At 37.5% G+C, this 18,369-nt stretch overlaps 1 protein-coding gene across 1 annotated transcript in view; it reads right to left on the reverse strand.

Moving 5' to 3' along the window:
• CYYR1 (cysteine and tyrosine rich 1) overlaps window positions 1-10,452 on the reverse strand; it is a 111,114-nt gene extending 100,662 nt beyond the window's left edge. Inside the window, 4 exon segments of the mRNA XM_017967198.4 lie at window positions 3,510-3,612; window positions 10,022-10,171; window positions 10,174-10,355; window positions 10,357-10,452. Of these exon segments, the coding sequence (XP_017822687.1) occupies window positions 3,510-3,612; window positions 10,022-10,171; window positions 10,174-10,355; window positions 10,357-10,433 (512 nt within the window). The 5' untranslated portion in view covers window positions 10,434-10,452.
• Window positions 10,453-18,369: the final 7,917 nt, after the last annotated feature.

The raw sequence follows: 18,369 nt of genomic DNA on the forward strand, positions 1-18,369 counted from the left end.
TCTTAAATTCTGGATAACACTAATTCTCCTATACTATACTCCTATAGTATCTGTGACTATAATAACCAGAAGTAGATATGTTATTTTTTAAGTTTAATTTTCAAAGTTTTTCGTAAGACAGAAGTAAATATTAAAATTCCTGACAGCAATAAGAAAGAAAAATGGCACCTGAATTTATTTGCCAAAATTAACTCTTATTTAAAATAGAAAGCATCTTTAAAAAAAAAATGAGATTGTGGGGTGCAGTGGCTCTCGCCTGTAATCCCAGCACTTCGGGAAGCCGAGGTGGGCAGATCACTTCAGGCTAGGAGTTCAACACCAGCCTGGACAACATGGTGAAAACCTCTTTCTACTAAAACTACAAAAATTAGCCAGGCACAGTGGCACCCGCCTATAATCCTGGCTACTTGGGTGGTTGAGGCATGAGAATCACTTAAACCCAGGAGGCAGAGGCTGCAGTGAGCTGAGATTGTGCCACTGCACTCCAGCCTTGGTGACGGAATGAGACTCTGTCTCAAAAAATTAAATGAATAAATAAATAAGGAGAGCGAACTGAGTAAAATAAGACTTTTCAACTAAATTAGCTCCTGTGACTGCTTTATAAACACATCTTAATGGTTAGTTTGCAAAAGAGCAAGGGCAATTGAAGTTAACAGAATTAAGGGCTAAACAGCAACTCTGATTATTTCAGTAAGGGAAGGAATGAGCAAGGACAGTCAAATGGCCCTAACCCAACCAATTTACAAACACTCTAAAATGCCCAAATTATATTTTGCTCTCTTTTTAGCTCATTTTAAACTGAGCAAACATTTTTATTGTAAAAACAAACAAAAAATAAACCAAATTATAAAAATAGTTTTCTAACATTTCTTTTTTTTTTTTTTGAGACGGAGTTTCGCTCTTGTTACCCAGGCTGGAGTGCAATGGTGCGATCTCGGCTCACCGCAACCTCCGCCTCCTGGGTTCAGGCAATTCTCCTGCCTCAGCCTCCTGAGTAGCTGGGATTACAGGCACGTGCCACCATGCCCTGCTTATTTTTTGTCTTTTTAGTAGAGACGGGGTTTCACCATGTTGACCAGGATGGTCTCGATCTCTTGACCTCGTGATCCACCCGCCTTGGCCTCCCAAGGTTTCCTAACATTTCAATGTGTGATTCAGTTCTTCCTTATTACTTTTCTAATAACTGCAAGGGTTTAACTTTTTGTTACGACAATTAAAATGATTTCACTAAGAATGTGCCTGGATGCTTAAAAAGAGGAAGCATCGTTACGAATTTCAAAACAGAAATACTTGAAAACATGTGTATAAAGGAACCCTTGTGAGCATTCTTGGAATTAACTTTTTTCCTACGTACTATATCCCCAACCACCAATTTAAAAAAAAAAGAAAAACACACTTTGGGTGGAGCAAAGAACTCTTTTTTCAAATGTTAAACAATAACTGGAAATCCTGAAAATGTATTCTCTTGTATCCAGTGGGAAAACACTTTAAAGTCTCCCCCGCCCCACCTTTCTTTTTGCTAAGAATTGTTTAGCATGAGATATGCTCAGTGGTTTCTAGTTTGAACACAAAGTTCAGTTATAACTGCCTGAAATATAATGTCATCTGTGTTAATTTTCCCTTCTGAAACATGATTTTTTTTCCCCCAAACATAACAAGTACCTGGTCCTAATAACCTAGATCAATGCATCAACTCACCTAATTCTTCACTTTAACCAGTGGTGAAATTAAACATATAGAACATAAACATAGAATATAAAAATGTGAACTTCACTGCAAATGTAAATCATAACAAGTACATCTGTAAATTCAAATATGTTAAAATATTCTGATTAATAAGTAATTATGAGTTATACCTATTTACCAGGGTGGAGGTAGCTACGGAGTGAGAAAGGGAGCACAACGCACTCCACAATATAGTTAGTGAACTGAGAGACAGGCCGAGAGCCAGATGACCAAAGAATCCCAGAATCACTTTGACTTCACATTCTCCAAATCTATACTTAACCTCTACCAGGGACAGCAGCATCTGGCATGTGGAGACCGTTTGAGAACAAAATTTAAATTTATTAATGATATATTTTAAGTTCCTTTAAACACTGTGAAATAATATACCACTGTAAACATCATTATATATCCATATTTAAGCTGATGAGTTTCTGTAAAAAGTCATCCGGACAGTTTTCTAATGTAAGAAGTGGGCTTAATCTCTTTTCTACCAAACTACCCATGAAGAAAAATGTAAACATTTTTAGAGCTTATTTGCATTTCAAAGAAGGCTTAAATCCCACACATGATTTTTTATTGTAGCTTGACATTTCTTTCACATCTGTAATAGTGTTCAAGAGTATCCCAAAGTATAATTTTTTTTTTTTGTATTTTCAGAGTCATGGTCTCTAATATCAGCCCCAACACTGATTCTAGAAGGTTTATGTGGTGCCAGGTTTTCTATTCTCGGGAAATGGAGAATGTGTAATAAGCCGTCTCATTGGACACGTCCCTAAAATAGCCGGGCACATATGACTTAGCGCCTAATGTTTCCTGTTTCCTATTGAGCCTTTGTAGGCATGAGTTAAACAGAACTGTTTGGGAACAGAACATTTCCCAAATCATCATGATACGGACTTGAAAAACAAAACAGAAGACAGGCATGACCGCTGCTGCTATCTGAACATCATGGGAATTTTGACTCAATAAATTCTTATGTTCCTAATTCTCAACCTTTTATTTCTCAGCTGTGGGTTCCTCTCTTGAGGAACTGACAAGTGCACACTTTTCCAGACATACAACCCTGGAGGCAGGTTCAGCTTCTCCATTTTCCTTTGTCCAGAAGCAGCTCTAAAATAAATTTCTAATTTGTTACAAGGACAGGCTTAACACAGCAAGGAAATGCTTAACATAGACACAGTCCCCATGTGTCTTTTGTTTGTTTGCGTGCCTTGTTATTTATCACTTTGCATTACTCATACCCAGCTTTCTTTAGGCTCTAAACTTGTTTCCTGAAGTTGCTGTATATGTATTATGTGAGAACTGACAGTTCATGTTTCAACTGTTTTTTATTCATACCCTCTCTTTTTCCTGACATCTACTGGATGTGTTAAATTAATACATGATGGCAAAATAAACTGGCTATAATTAAATGACAAATTTTAATTGCAGATCTTTCAACAAAACAGACGAAACCATATGACTGATGATGTTATAACATTATCAATAAAATGATGTTTACTTAAATATTATTAAAGTAGACAAAGTAAAACAATAAAAGAATAACTCTTTTTAGTTCCTTTATAATGAAGGCAATTTATTTTGTATATTATTTTGCATATTTTTCAAATAACATAGCCCATTAGATAGCTATGTGTTAATATCTCCAGTAAAGATTTCATGTCAATAACCAGTATTGAAATCTCTTGCCCACAACTATCACTTAGTACCTTTTAAAAATATAACTGGACAAGTGGACAAGAGGAAGAGCATCAATATTGCCAAATTTGACTAATACTCACGAGAGGATATTCCCAATATAAGCATAGTAGGAGCAACAGTAGGGCGTGGTTCCATCACAGCAGTAAGATCTGCAATCTTTGCCACACTGAGCAAGGCAATCATCTACAAAACAGAAACCACATGTGAGCAGTAGTTATGGTTGTAAAATAACAGTTTCAGGAAAAATTATTCTATTTCACATCTTAATCAGCCAGTGACCACTCTTCAGTGGTTTTAAATCTTCATTTTCATCCTCAGGATCAAAAACATTTGTAAGGATCTAAACTAGCCTCTCTTTCCCATTAGACTCTAAGCTGTAAAGACATAGACAATTCTTGAATCTTCTACACCAAGCACTATAATTGCTAGTCAGGTTAGTTGAATGGGATAATGAAGGAAGGAATGAACAATGAAACTACTCAGTCATTGGATTTGTCCATAGAGTTTTAAAATAATTTTTAAATGATGAAGTCTTCTTAATTAGGAGCAGTGGCTCATGCCTGTAATCCCAGCACTTTGGGAGGCCAAGGCAGGTGGATCACTTGAGGTTAGGAGTTTGAGACCAGCTTGGCCAACATGGTAAAACCCTGTCTCTGCTAAAAATACAAAAATTAGCTGGGTATGGTGGTGCACACCTGTAATCCCAGCTACTCAGGAGGGTGAGGCAGGAGAATTGCTTGAATCCAGGAGATGGAGTGAGCTGAGATCATGCCACTACACTCCAGCCCGGGAAATAAAACCAAAAAAATCAAAAATTCTTCTAACTTTAGGGTATTATAATCTCAACTAACCTCAATTAATAGAAATGTTTAGTTGCATGGATAATACCAAAAAGGAATAATTTTGAAATGATGAATATTTTCCATGATGGTGCATTACATGCTTTTCTTTTTGTGCCATTTTTTAACCTTCAAAATTACAGTTTGCATACATATGGTAACACAAGGAGTCCACATCCTGTAAATTCATTTGAATTAAAAGATGATTGGTTATAGGAAGAAATCCCCATAGACAATTATTTTGTAAATAATTAAGAGTTTACTTAATGTCAGATTGAGGAATCAATAAGGTATAAAACAGTACTATGTAAAGGGAAAAGAGTTATTTTCTGAGTAAAGGATCAGCAATTACTATTTTTTCCATATACTTTTCAGCAAGAAAAATTATACTAAAAATGTTGGATAAAAATTACTCAAGCTTTGGAGTATTCTTTATTCCACCTAAATGATTTATGTTTAACATGCTAAGGTTGTCACTCAGTCATATAAATTATGATGACTATATAAGTTTCAGATATATGATTAGGAAAACATAAAGTACAGTCTGAAAATTTAGGTTGTACATTTAAGAATCACAAAATAATCCATGTCCAACTCAATTCCTAAAGGTAATATTATTATATAAATCATATAAAACTTTTGCTTTCCTGTCAAAGCTGTAACATTCAAAGTACAAAATATATTTATGTCTACATGTCTATGTAATTGATTTATCCAGAAAGGAAATGTTACATTGCCTTTAAATCACTTCCCTGCTAAGATGATTCTTTACAAAGAGATGTGATTAAAAGGCAGCAAAGTTCAGTCACCATTAACAATTATGCATGGCTTTTGTGGAACAAATGGAAAAGTTCATATTTTCTTCCACTCAATTTTATTTTTACATTATAGCTTGACAAACATGACCCTTGAGGTTTACCTCTGGATTGTGGTAATAAGGAATGAAAGAGAAAAATAATTACCTTTGTGAGATTCAATAAGTTCGTAAGTCCACTTTTAAAATTTGAAGACAGAAACACAATCTAATGATTTAGATACAAGGGAGAAGCCAATATATTGACAATAAATGCCTTTTGCAGAGTACGACAGACTTTCAAAGGCTGTTTAATTTACAGTTTTCTTGGTGAATTTCCATAGCTCTCATTTTTAGTGCTGTTTAATTTATTCAAATATTTAGACTGGTCAGTTATACAAAGGTCTTAGCAGGGATGTTTTGCTTCGTGTTCTTAAAAGCCATTCAATGCACACCCACAGCCATCTGATCTTTGACAAAGTCAGCAAAAATAAGTAATGAGGAAGGGACTCCCTATTCAGTAAATGGTGCTGGGATAACCAGTTAGCCATAAGCAGAAGAATGAAACTGGACCCATACAAAAATTACTGTATACAAAATTTTTTTACTTTTTACTGTATACAAAAATTAAAATAGATTAAAGATGTAAGTGAAAGACTTCAGACTATAAGACTCCTATAAGAAAAGTTAGGAAACACCCTCCCTGACATCAGCCTTGGGAAGGAATTTATAACTAAGTCCTCAAAGCAATTGCAACAAAAGCAATTAACAAGCAGGATTTAATTAAACTAAAGAGCTTCTGCACAGCCAAATAAACTATCTACAGAATGGGAGAAAATATTTGTAAACTATATATCTGACAAAAGCCTAATGCCTAGAATCCCTAAGGAACTTAAATAATTGAACAAGCAAAAACCAAATAATCCCATTAAAAAATGGGCAAAGGACATTAACAAGACACTTCACAAAAGAAGACATACAAGCAGCCAACCAACACAACAAAAAAATGTTCAATAAGTCACCAAGTCAGCAATCATCAGAGAAATGCAAATCAAAACCATGGCGAGATACCACTTCCCACCAGAAGGCTATGATTAAAAAGTAAACAGCAACAACAACAACAAAAACCAGATACTGGTGAGCCTGTGGATAAAGGAAATACTTATACACTGTTAGTGGAATTTAGTTCAGCCACTGTGGAAAGCAGTTTGGAGATTCCTCAGAGCTTTAATCAAAACTACCATTTGACTCAGTAATCCCATTGCTGAGCTATATATCCAAAAGGAAATAAATTATTCTATCAAAAAGACAAATGCATTTGTATATTCATCAAAGCACTATTCAAAATAGCAAAGACACTGAGTCATCCTAAGTGTCCATCAATAGCTGACCCAGTAAAGACAATGTGGTACATATATGCCATGGAATACTATGCAGCCAGAAAAAACTAACAAAATCATGTCCTTTGCAGCAAGATGGATGCAGATGGAGGCCATAATCCTACGCAAATTAATGCAGGAACAGAAAACCAAATATCACATGTTCTCACTTATAAGTGAGAGCTAAACATCAGCTAATCACAGACATAAAGATGGCAACAATAGACACTGGAAATACTAGAGGGAGTTGGAAAGGGAAAGGGGAGGGGTTGAAAAGCTATTGGGTACTATGTTCAATACCTGGGTGATGGAATCAATTATACCTCAAACGTCAGCATCACACAATATACCCATAAATAAATCTCCACATGTATTCCCTGAGTTCAAAATTAAAGAAGTTGAAATTATTTTACAAAAAATAAAATAAAAGCCATTCTGACTGTGAGAGAGCTAATGTCCTCACTATTCTGTCAGAGTAGGACAACCTATGTCTAAGTAACTTCATGGGTGCCTTTTGAACCATGCCCAGGACAGTGACATCTTATTAAACTCTCCATGAATATCAAAGATTCAATTACTACCATTTTATTTCAGTGACTACCCTATGGGTGTTATCAAAATATTTTGAGCCAATGTTACAGGAAACCAAACCCAAAATCTTGTAGCCAAGAAGCTGGATTATACCTGCAGCAAACCTCTTGATCTTTTTACACATTGGTCATTGTTTTTATGGCATCTTCCAGTGCTCTTGTCTACTTCCCAGAATTAAACTGCCCAAAAGAGGAGATTTATCAGAATGACAAACACATTCACAATCACAGCCTCTCCAAAATGAAATTTCAACCATACCTCAAAGCCTTTTTTATGTTAATTGCTTTCTCTGGGTTACTTGAGAATAATTTGACATAGATAGTGTTCCCGCCATACAGTAGTTTTTTCTCACTGGATAAACAATAAATCATTCCAGTTTGTCCCGGAAGATAAATAATATTACTTCTAATGTTCAAGTTAGTGTCCCTGAAAATCAGCCAAACTTTCTTCAATGACTTTTTCCTGAAAGGTACGGTCTGGAAGAAGGTTCCTTAACTCACCCCTGCCTCCCACCTTAAGGAATCTGCAGAACAGGAAAAGCAGTATCTGGCTTGAAGCACTTGCTTAGAAATGGCCCTTGCAAGCTATAGCTGAGATAAGAGAGGAAGGAAAGGGAAGGGACAGAATTACTGGCTGAGGTCTGGAAGGTAAAACCTTGACCAAATCCTGCCTTTGTAGCCTGCAGTGGGAGTCAGATAATAATATCCACACTTCACTGGGTCTCCTTCCAAAAGTAACTCTATGGTACAACATTATGCTTCAGGTATAGAAACCTTTTTCTTATTTGTTTAGCCAAATGAAATGTGAATCGAATGCATCTGCTTTGGGGAAAATAATTTGGATTATGAGCAGTGCATGTACTTAGATTTTTGTCCCATAAAGCTGGCAATTCATTGAATACCATGATCTATTTTGATTTCCGTGGTGTTCCAGCATCTAACCTCAACCCTTCCTTCCAGCCAATCTCTTAGTTCCTACCAAACTGAAATATCCTTTGTTGAATGTACAGATCTTGATTTTTTGCCTTTGTTCACGCTACATCCTGCTATATCCTACTCCATCTCGCTTAGTCCAGGGTTTCTCTATTTTTCAAAGGTCTAGTTCCTTCAAGTCTTCCTCAATTCAGTTTTCCCGAGCAAATATTGATTGATCTTTTTGCTGAACAAAATAAACATTTTCTCATGAAGCTTACTCATTTAAGCCAGCAATAAAGTCTTCTTCTTTGAACGTCTATAGCGCATGATTTTACCTACGACACAACCTTTTATACCTTAAATTAATTTATGATCATACCGTACTTCCCAGAGAAGACTGATAAGAACATGACCTCTTACGACTCAACATAGTTCACTCAATAAGTAATAGTTGAATGAATATGAAAAGACCTCTGAATAAGAAGTACAGGAATTGAAACCAAAGAGCTTATTAGCTAAACACTTCTTAGCACTGGCTTACAGCTACTTGGTAGCTTTCTGGAGAGGGATTTCAAAGAAGAAAAATGAATGGACTGAAAACTTTCTAGACTAACCATCCTTGTAGCTGGCCGGCTTCACTGACTTACTGAGCCCCGAGGAGTTGGGCACCTAGTACTAGGACAACAGGAGGAAGGGAGAGAGATGTGTGAAGCAGAAGCTTTCAGTTTACCACAGAGAATATAACAAGGAAACAAATAAAATTGTGCTTCAATGGAGTGGTTTGAATATGTGTGAGTGAAGGTATTACACACTGTCGAGCAGAGGAGGTGAAAAGCATAATTGCTTCGAAAGAACTAATAAAGAGATTTTTGCAATAGAAAACGAATATTAATGCAATTGACTGTTAATCCCTCAAATTCTGAAAACCTTATATAAATTTAATAAAATAAATAAATGTTATAAACAGATTAAATGTAAATTCTCTTCATTCAATAGGAAGGACTTATCCTACTTTTAGGAATTTCTATGTTAGAAAGTGAGCATTTTTGCCTGCTATAAAACATCTTTAAAATGATAACTTCTAGACAGCCACTAATTTGCATTTCAATAAACAGACTGAAAATGTCTACAGCAGTTATGATGACTTTTCTATCAAGGTTGAATGAGAAATTCAATTCTTTTAATGCTCAGGTACAACGTTGAAGAACATCATTTCAGCTGCTGCATCTTTTCGAGTATCAAAGGTAAATTGCAGTGCTCTATATACATTTAGTATTGGAGGGTCATGGGTGAGCCTGCAATTTTTGTCATAGGACTTTAGAGACACAAAAACATTTTACAAAGAACTCTGCTTTTAGCTTGCATTGTTTTGTGAATATGAACTGATTCAAAGACCAAATGTGTAAGAAACTTTATACCTGAATAACCAATGAAAGGCCCTTTGGGGTTCCATATTAATCACAGAACAAGAAAACCCACTTTGCTTCATTAATTATTAGCAGTTCTTACTACGAATAATTAGAAGGGAAATGAGATGCTCTTCTCTTATAGAAAAGTGTTTATCCAAATCTACTTACGCAGATTAGACCCTGGGTGAATTCATGCGTCTCAAAAACCTTATGTTTGACTTCAGTGCACCCAATAGCCCAGTCTACCACAATTGTGAATCTTCCAAAGAACAAAAACAAAGCTCTAAGGCTTTTCATTTGTAACAGAAGAAACCAGGAATATTCAGAAAGCAGAAGGTGGAGAGGCCAGTGCCTAGCCTATAGATAAGTTTATTTGGATATAGTTTACCCTTACCAGAGAGTCAAAGCCCCTAAACGCTAGATTGCCATTTCCAAGGTGGAAAGGAAAAGAAAAGAAACGCAAAAAGGAAAGGTTAGAGGAAAAGGAACAAAACAAAACGGCGTGAGGGTCGAAGTGCGCGGGTTTCTGCCGTCGCTCTGGCAGGGACCAAACCATGTCTGCCCTTCTGCAAAGGTCCCGGTCCGTCCAGCTCCACCACGTTAGCCAGACCGTGACCCAAGCGCAGCACCACGCCTTTGACCCTCTCCGCCGCCCTCTGTCACTGACCTGCACAGACAAAGAGCAGGACCAACTTCGGAAGCAAGACCCCAGGACGCACGGGCAGCCTCGGCGCGTCCATCCAAGCCGGTGGCCTGAGGTTGCGCGCCAGGAAGAAGCTTGGAGCGAAGGGAGAGCCCGGAACCGGAGGGAATGGGAGGATGGAGGGCGATCAGATGGAGGGGGCAGCGCTCCAGAGAGTGGGGTGGAGCGGAGACGCGGCCATTGCCTAGGGAGTCTTCGAAGGGAGCCCGGGCTGGTCGCGTCCCGGGCGGGCGAGTGCGGGGCTCCGCGGAGCTGGGGCGCGCGTGGCCCGCGATGGGCTGCGCTGGGGCCCAGGTCCCTTTGTCTGGCCCACTGCGCTCAGACGCGGGGAAGGCGGCCACTCCGGCGTCTTCGGCCACCCAGGCTCACATTTCATCTCCGCGGGTGGCAACGACGCCGGGCAGGGGGGCTGGGGCGGGGGTGGCCCCGTGGCCCCGACTCCTCCCCAAGCTCTGGTTCTTCCTTCTAAAGGGTAACTATGGGACCAGGAAACTTTTTCTAACCCCTTGCTTAGGCGATTGCTGTAGAGTACAGCCTGCTCCTTTTTAGCCTTATCCTCCGCTACAATTTTTTTCCTAGGCCATGAAGAACTTTGCTTTTTATCTTTAAACAAATGGAAGGAACTTTCAGGGTTGAAGATACTGGACAAAGAGTGATAGTGAAAAAAAACCGCAGGATTGGGAAGTACAGAAAGTGTATGGCATCTCTGCTGAAAGCTGATAAAATGTTTATTATTTTTTCTTGTAAAATCAGAAAAACAAACAAACAAACATTTGACAATGTTTTGGAGTTACAGGCCTATGCAATTAGGCAAGAGAAAGGAAATGATTTATAAAAATCGAAAGCTAAATTGTCATTAGCAAATGAGATACACGAATACATGGAAAATCCAAATGAATCGACTCTAAAGCTCTTGTTTAGAAAATCAAGCTGGATGCAGTGGCCCACACCTGTAATCCCAGCACTTTGGGAGGCCGCAGTGGGTGGATCACCTAAGGTCAGGAGTTTGAGACCAGCCTGGGCAACATGGTAAAAAACAGGAGATAAATTACTTTCCTATGACCTTTCTTGACAGCAGTCATTTTGCCGGCATCAATAATGCTTTACTGGGGCACCTACTCCGTGCAAGATCTAACATCAAGTGCGGGATGTTAGAGGAAGTAACTTTCTTTTTAAAAAAATAATTTCAACTTTTATTTTAGATTCCGTGGGTACATTTGCAGTTTTGTTATATGGATATATTGTATGGTGCTGAGGTTTGGGATATGAGTGATCCCATCCCCCAGGTAGTAGTGAACGTAGTACCCGCTCATCCTTGCCTTCCCCTTCTATAATCCCCAGTGTCCATTGTTGTCATCTTTATGTTCATAAGTACCCAATATTTAGCTCCCACTTGTAAGGGAGAATATATGGTATTTGGTTTTCTATTCCTGCATTAATTCATTTTTAATTATGGTCTCAGAGACATCCACGTTGCTGTAAAGAAAAAGCTTTTTTATTTTTTATGACTGTATAGTATTCTGTGGTATAGAAGTTCCACGTTTTCTTTTTCCAGTTCTCCGGTGAAGGCCACCTACATTTATTTCATGTCTTTGCTATGGTGAATAATGCTGCAGTAAACATATGAATGGATGTGTGTTTTGGTAGCTTAATTTATTTTCTTTTGGCTTGGATATATTTCCAGTAACGGGATTGCTGGGTCAATGGTAGTTTGGTAGTTCTGTTTCTGTTTTAAGTCCCTTTTTTTCCTTTTTTTGAGACAGAGTCTTCCTATTGACACCCAGGCTGGATTGCAGTAGCACCATCTGGGCTCACTGCAACCTCTATCTCCCAGGTTCAAGCATTTTTGCCTCAACCTCCTGAGTAGTTGGAACTACAGGTGCCCACCACCACCCCTGCCTAATTTTGTATTTTTAGGAGAGACGAGGTTTCACCATATTGGCCAGGCTGGTCCTGAACTCCTGACCTGTGGTGATCTGCCTACCTTGGCCTCCCAAAGTGCTGGGATTACAGGTGTGAGCCACCATGCCTGGCTTGTTTTAAGTCCCTTGAGAAATCTCCAAATTGCTTTCCACAGAGACTGAGCTAATTTACATTCCCACTGACAGTGTATAAGTGTTCCCTTTTCTCTGCAGTCTCATCAGCATGTGTTGCGTTTTGACTTTTCAGTAATAGTCTGCTGACTGGTGTGAGATGGTATCTCATCATGGTTTTGGCTTGCATTTCTGTGATGATTAATGACATTGAGCATTTTCTATATGCTTGTTTGCTGCTTGTATGTCATCTTTAGAGAAGTGTCTGTTCATGTCTTCCACATATGGCTAGTGAGTTATCTCAGCCCCATATATTGAATAGGGAGTCATTTCCCCATTGCTTACTTGCGTTGACTTTATCAACGATCAGTGGCTGTAGCTATGCAGCTTTATCTCTGGGTTCTCTATTCTGTTTCATTGGTCTATGTGTCTGTCTTTGTACCAGTACCATGCTGTTTTAGCTACTGGTAACCTTATAGTATAGTTTGAAGTTTGGTAATATGAGGCCTCTGGTTTTGTTCTTTTTGCTTAGAATGACTTTGGTTGTTTGGGTTCTTTTTTGGTTCCATATGAATTTGAGAATAATTTTTTTCAAATTAGTGAAAAATGACATATGACATTGGTAGTTTGATAGAAATAATATTGAATCTGTAGATTGCTTTGGGCAGAACGGTCATTTTAACAGTATTGAGTCTTCCAATCCATGAACACAGAATGTGATCCCATTTGCTTGTGTCATCTATGATTCCTTTCAGCAATGTTTTGTAGTTCTCCTTGTAGAGATTCTTTCCCTCCTTGGTGAAATGTATTCCTAGGCATTTTATTCCTTCTGTCGCTATTGTAAATTAGATTATTTTCTTGAATTAGCTCTCAGCTTGAGCATAATTGGCATATAGAGATGCTACTGATTTTTGTACATTGATTTTGTATCCTGAAACTTTACCAGAGTCATTTATCAGTTAGTTCTAGAAACCTTTTGGTGGAATTTTTTGGGTTTTTAAAGTATAGAATCATATCATCAATGAAGAGAGATAATTTGAGTTCTTCTTTTCCTCTTTGGATGCCTTTTATTTCTTTCTTTTGCTTGATTGCTCTGGCAAGGACTTCTAGTACTATGTTGGATAGGAGTGGTGAGAGTGAGCATCCTTGTCTTGTTCGTGTTTCAAAAACTTTTGCCAGTTCAATATGATATTGGCTGTGGATTGGTCATAGATGGCTTTTACTATTTTGAGATATAGTCCCTTGATCCCTAGTCTGTTGAAGATTTTTATTACAAAGGGATGATGGATTTCAAAGAAGGCTTTTTTCACCTCTATTGACCTGATCATATGCTTTTGTTGGTTTCTTTGTATTTTGGTTTTTAATTTTTGAGATGGAGTTTTGCTCTTTTCACCCAGCCTGGAGTGCAGTAGCATGATCTCTGTTTAAAGCAACCTCTGCCCCCTGGGTTCAAGCTGTTCTCCTATTTCAGCCTCCTGAGTAGCTGGGGATATGGGCACCTGCCACCAGGTCCAGCTAATTTTTGTACTTTTAGTAGAGATAGGGTTTCACCATGTTGGCTAGGCTGGTCTTGAACTTCTGATCTCAAATGATCTGCCCTCCTTGGACTCCCAAAGTGCTGGGATTGCAGGTGTGAGCCACAGCACTCAGCTGATGATATGATTTTTACTTTTAATTCTGTTCATGCAGTGAATCATATTTATTGACTTGCATACATAGAACCATCCCTGCTTCCCAGAAATGAAGCCTACTTGATTGTGGTGAATTAACTTTTCGATGTGCTGCTTGGATATATGTCCAGTAATGGGATTGCTGGGTCAATGGCAGTTTGGTAGTTCTGTTTCTGTTTTAAGTCCCTTTTCTCTCTCTTTTTTTTTTTTGAGACAGAGTTTTCCTCTAGACACCCAGGCTGGAGTGCAGTGGTTGCTCACTGCAACCTCCGCCTTCCAGGTTCAAGCAATTGGTTTGCTGGTATTTTGTTGTGGATTCTTGTGTCTGTGTTCATCAGAGATATTGGCCTATAGTTTTCCTTTTTCACTGTGTCCTTGCCAGGTTTTGGTATCGGGGTGCTGCTGGCTTTATAGAATTAATAAGGGAGGAGTCCCTCTCCTTGGTTTTTTTGGAATTGTTTCAGTACAATTGGTACTAGCTCTTCTTTGTACGTCTGGGAGAATTTGGCTGTAAATTCATCTGGTCCAGGTGATATGGTTTGGCTGTGTTCCCACCCAAATCTCACTTTGAATTGCAATAATCCCCAGGTGTCAAAGTTGGGGGCCAGGTGGAGATAATTGAATCACGGGGCGGGTTTTCCTCATACTGTTCTCATGGTAGTGGATAAGTCTCGTGAGATCTGATGGTTTTAGAAATGGGAGTTCGCCTGCACAAGCTTTCCTGCCAGCTGCCACGTCAGACAAGCTTTTGCTTCTCCTCTGCCTTCCACCATGATTGTGAGGCCTCCCAGCCATATGGAACTGTGAGTACATTAAACCTTTTTTCTTTATAAGTTGCGCAGTCTTTGGTAGCAGTGTGAGAACACCAGGATTTTTCGTTTGTTTGTTTTGGTTGGCAAGTTTTATATTACTGATTCGATTTCAGAATTTGATATTGGTCTGTTCAGGTTTTCAATTTTTTCCTAATTCAATCTTGGGAGGTAGTGTATTTCCAGATATTTATCAATTTTTGTTCATAATAGTCTCTGAAAATCTTATGTATTTCTGTGAGATCAGTTGTAAGGTTACCTTTGTCATTTCTGATTGTGCTCGTTTGGATCTTTTATCCTTTAACTTAGCTAGTGGTCTATTAATCTTATTTATCCTTTCCAAAAACAACTTTTGGTTTCATTGATTCTTTGTTTGAATTTTTGGGTCTCAACTTCATTTAGTCCTGATCTGATTTTAGTTATTTCTTTTCTTCTGCTGGCTTTGGGTTAGTGTGCTCATGTTTTACTATTTCCTCCAGGGATGATGTTACAGCCTTAATTTGAGACCACTCTAACTTTTGAGGTAGGTTTTAGTGCTATAAGTGTTCCCCTTAATGTTGCTTTTGACACATCCAAGAGATTTGGGTGTCTCTTTTTTCATTTGAAATAATCTTCTTTAAAGTTTCTGTGAAGGTGGTTTTGATAAAATCGCAAAGTGACTTAGCATTTTTATCCCACAACTCTATGTTATGCAACAGTAACCCAGCATTAACAATGATTTTAAAATACGATTTAGAAAAATCTTCACATGTGTAATATATTTAATCATTCTAACAATCCTAAAATGTGCTATATTATCATTGTTGTTGCACTATGCTTAAAAGTATCATTCTGAAAGTTTAGTGTACATCAGAATCACCTGCAGGATGTGTCAAACTAGAGATCACCTGACCCTGTCCCTTATTCAGCTGGCACCAAAGAACTTGCATTTCTAACAAGTTATCAGTTGCTGCAGATGCAACTGGCCAAGTACCATAATGAGAACCACTGATTTAGAAAATTCTGACTTTAGGAATATTATCCCTGGTCTCTAGCTACTGTTAAGAGGAAAAAGCAAACTTTAAATCCAGGTTTTACTTACTTATTTATTTTTTAGATGTCTTGTCTACTTTAGTATACCACTGTTTCTCATCTTTGCCTTTTCTACAAGCTTTTATTCTTAGGCCTCCAAATCATTCTTAAAATCACCCTTTCAATGTCCTCAGTCTAACAAGGATATATGATGATGATCTTAAAATTAAAAGTTGGCTTTGAGTTTGTGGCTATTCTTTTTCCCTTCAATATAGCTGTATTAGCTTTTCAAAGGAAATTTGGGAGAGAGTTCACATTCAAACCATGTGCTTTGATATATTAATTTCATTGAAAAAAATCTATGGAGAAATTATTTTATTTTTATTATTAATCTTGGTGGCACAAATGCTCTGAAAGATTGTACCTTATAAGAACTTCATATTTTTTAGGAAATATACTAGTACTACTAAGTACACATTGTGTCCTATTTTATTTAATTGTTTTAATCCGATTCTTCATCTTTTTTTGTTTGTTTCTGGAAAAACACTTCAAAATCTGTTCCTAATTCAAGGGAAAAAAGATAAGATGGAAGCTTTACTGTGTTTCTGTTTATCCTATCAATTGTGACATTTGCATTCACTCTGAGGACAATGAAACAATGGCATTTGTATACACCTGGTTTCTTACTTTATTACTTTTTATTTGGAAATATCAACTACCAAATTTGCAAGAGTGGTATAAAGCACTCACATATTTTTTACTCCATTTTACCTCTTAGCATTTTGTCTCATTTGTTTTGTCATTTGTTCTTTTTCTATATCTGTGCACATATTACTGTTTTTTTTTGAATCATTGAAGAGTAAGTTTCACAGATTGTAGCTCTTTCCTCCTAAATACTTTATTGTGTGTGAATCTGTTGGAAACTTCCAACCTATATTTGCTGATTTTTCCTTTCCTACCAATATGCAATCTACATGGATACATTAAGCCATGCAAATATCCTGCTCTTCAGCAAATTTTCCTCCTTTAGGTTTAACACATATTAGTAATCTTTGCTTGAAGCAATCTCTACTGTTATGGTTGCAAAATGATCATGTTTTGAACTCCAGCTTTCTCTCTTTCTATTCACCAGTTGCTCGTCATTCAAAATAAGAATGCCTTCCCCTTCACTGATTGATTATGAATATGGACTTAAGAATTCCTGCTTTTTCAACAGTTTGTAATTCATTTATGTAAAAGTGTTCCATTTTGGGCCAGTGGAGCATCTTCAAGCTAGCTATTGTGTCCTTGTGCACAACCTCACAATTGTTTTGGAAATTTCTTAACTTTCTGACATACAAGATATTCCAGGTTCATTCTGAATCTTCTCTGCTCCAGCCTTGAAATCAATCATTTCTCTGAGGAGTTCTAGCCCCTTTTAATGGATAATGGTCTTAGAAATCAAAATACATGTTACTGCTGGAATGCCTTTGTATCTTGTCCCTTTCAGTATAAGAGCTAGGAAATACATGCATGTTTTCACACACACACACACACACACACACACACACAGGTGCGCGTGTGCATATGTTTATATAAAAAATCACCATAGGGCTGTCCCTTGGACTTCTCTCACTCCATATCCATAACTCTTTTTACATTTGCTGTTTTTTCACTCCCTCCTATAATACATCTAAAACAGTTTCAGAATTGCTCTGTCTCTATCCCAATATAAAAATATAATACAAGAAAATGCACTGAAAAGAATTTAGGTTGTGCTTTCAATTCATTCTCCACCCAACTTCACCCAAGACTGAGGGCATATAGTCAATTACTGTGTTCATCACTTACTTGAATTAGTGCTCCCCTCCCCCACCCTGCCAACTTTAATTCACTTGAAATGCATTTAAGTTCATTTATTTCCACTTGCTTTCAGTTTTACTTAGGTTGCTGCTATTGGTGCTGCTGTTGTTTGCTTTATTTCTCTTCCCATCGTTGATTTGTTTGTTGTTTTTTTTTGAATATGTAAAACATTAGAGAGCTTCTCAAAGTAAACCAACAAAAAGTACGGAAGGCTACTTTCAGCGAAGTGTTAATCCTTCCCGTATGCCTGCATTCCAGTCTCCCCCTTCCTTTAACATAATCCAGTGGTCATGATTTTCTAGTTTCTCTCTCATGTGTTTCTTTTAAAATAAAGATAAGTATATTTTTAGTAACTTTTTAATGATATACTTAAAGTAATCCCGAAATTATTTTAGATGTATTAGATGGATTGAAATTGGAGTTGTTGGTATAGACTTCGTTATTTCCCTTTCCTTTTACACGGAAGATAGCATATGGCGTATGTTCTTTAGCACGATTTTTGTTTTTCGTTTGTGCTGACTCATATATCCAGGAGACCATTTCATATCAGTTCCTGGAGATTGTCCTCATTCATGTATTATTGCTTCATAGTATTATGTGAAATATGTACCACTGTTTTCTCATGTATTTGAATATTTACTTATCAATATTTGCAATAACAAATAATGCTGCAATGAATAATGTTATTAACCTGGAGAATGCTTATTTTCTTATTGTTAAAGCTATATCTCAGGGTAAATTTGCAGAAGTAGTAATGCAGTTTACTAAATATCGCCAAATTCTGCTCTAGAGGGACTGTGACATTTTGCATTCCCAGCAATAATGTAGTCCTTACAGTTTTGCCTACATAATGTATTGCCAAGTTTTTGGTTTTTCCCTTTATTGCCAGTTTGATGGAAGAGTTGGTTTTTCTTGCATATCTCTTATTTTGAGTGGAATCGAATATC

The sequence above is a fragment of the Callithrix jacchus genome, chromosome 21 (genome assembly GCF_049354715.1).
Source record: "Callithrix jacchus isolate 240 chromosome 21, calJac240_pri, whole genome shotgun sequence".
NCBI classification, from domain to species: Eukaryota; Metazoa; Chordata; class Mammalia; order Primates; family Cebidae; genus Callithrix; species Callithrix jacchus.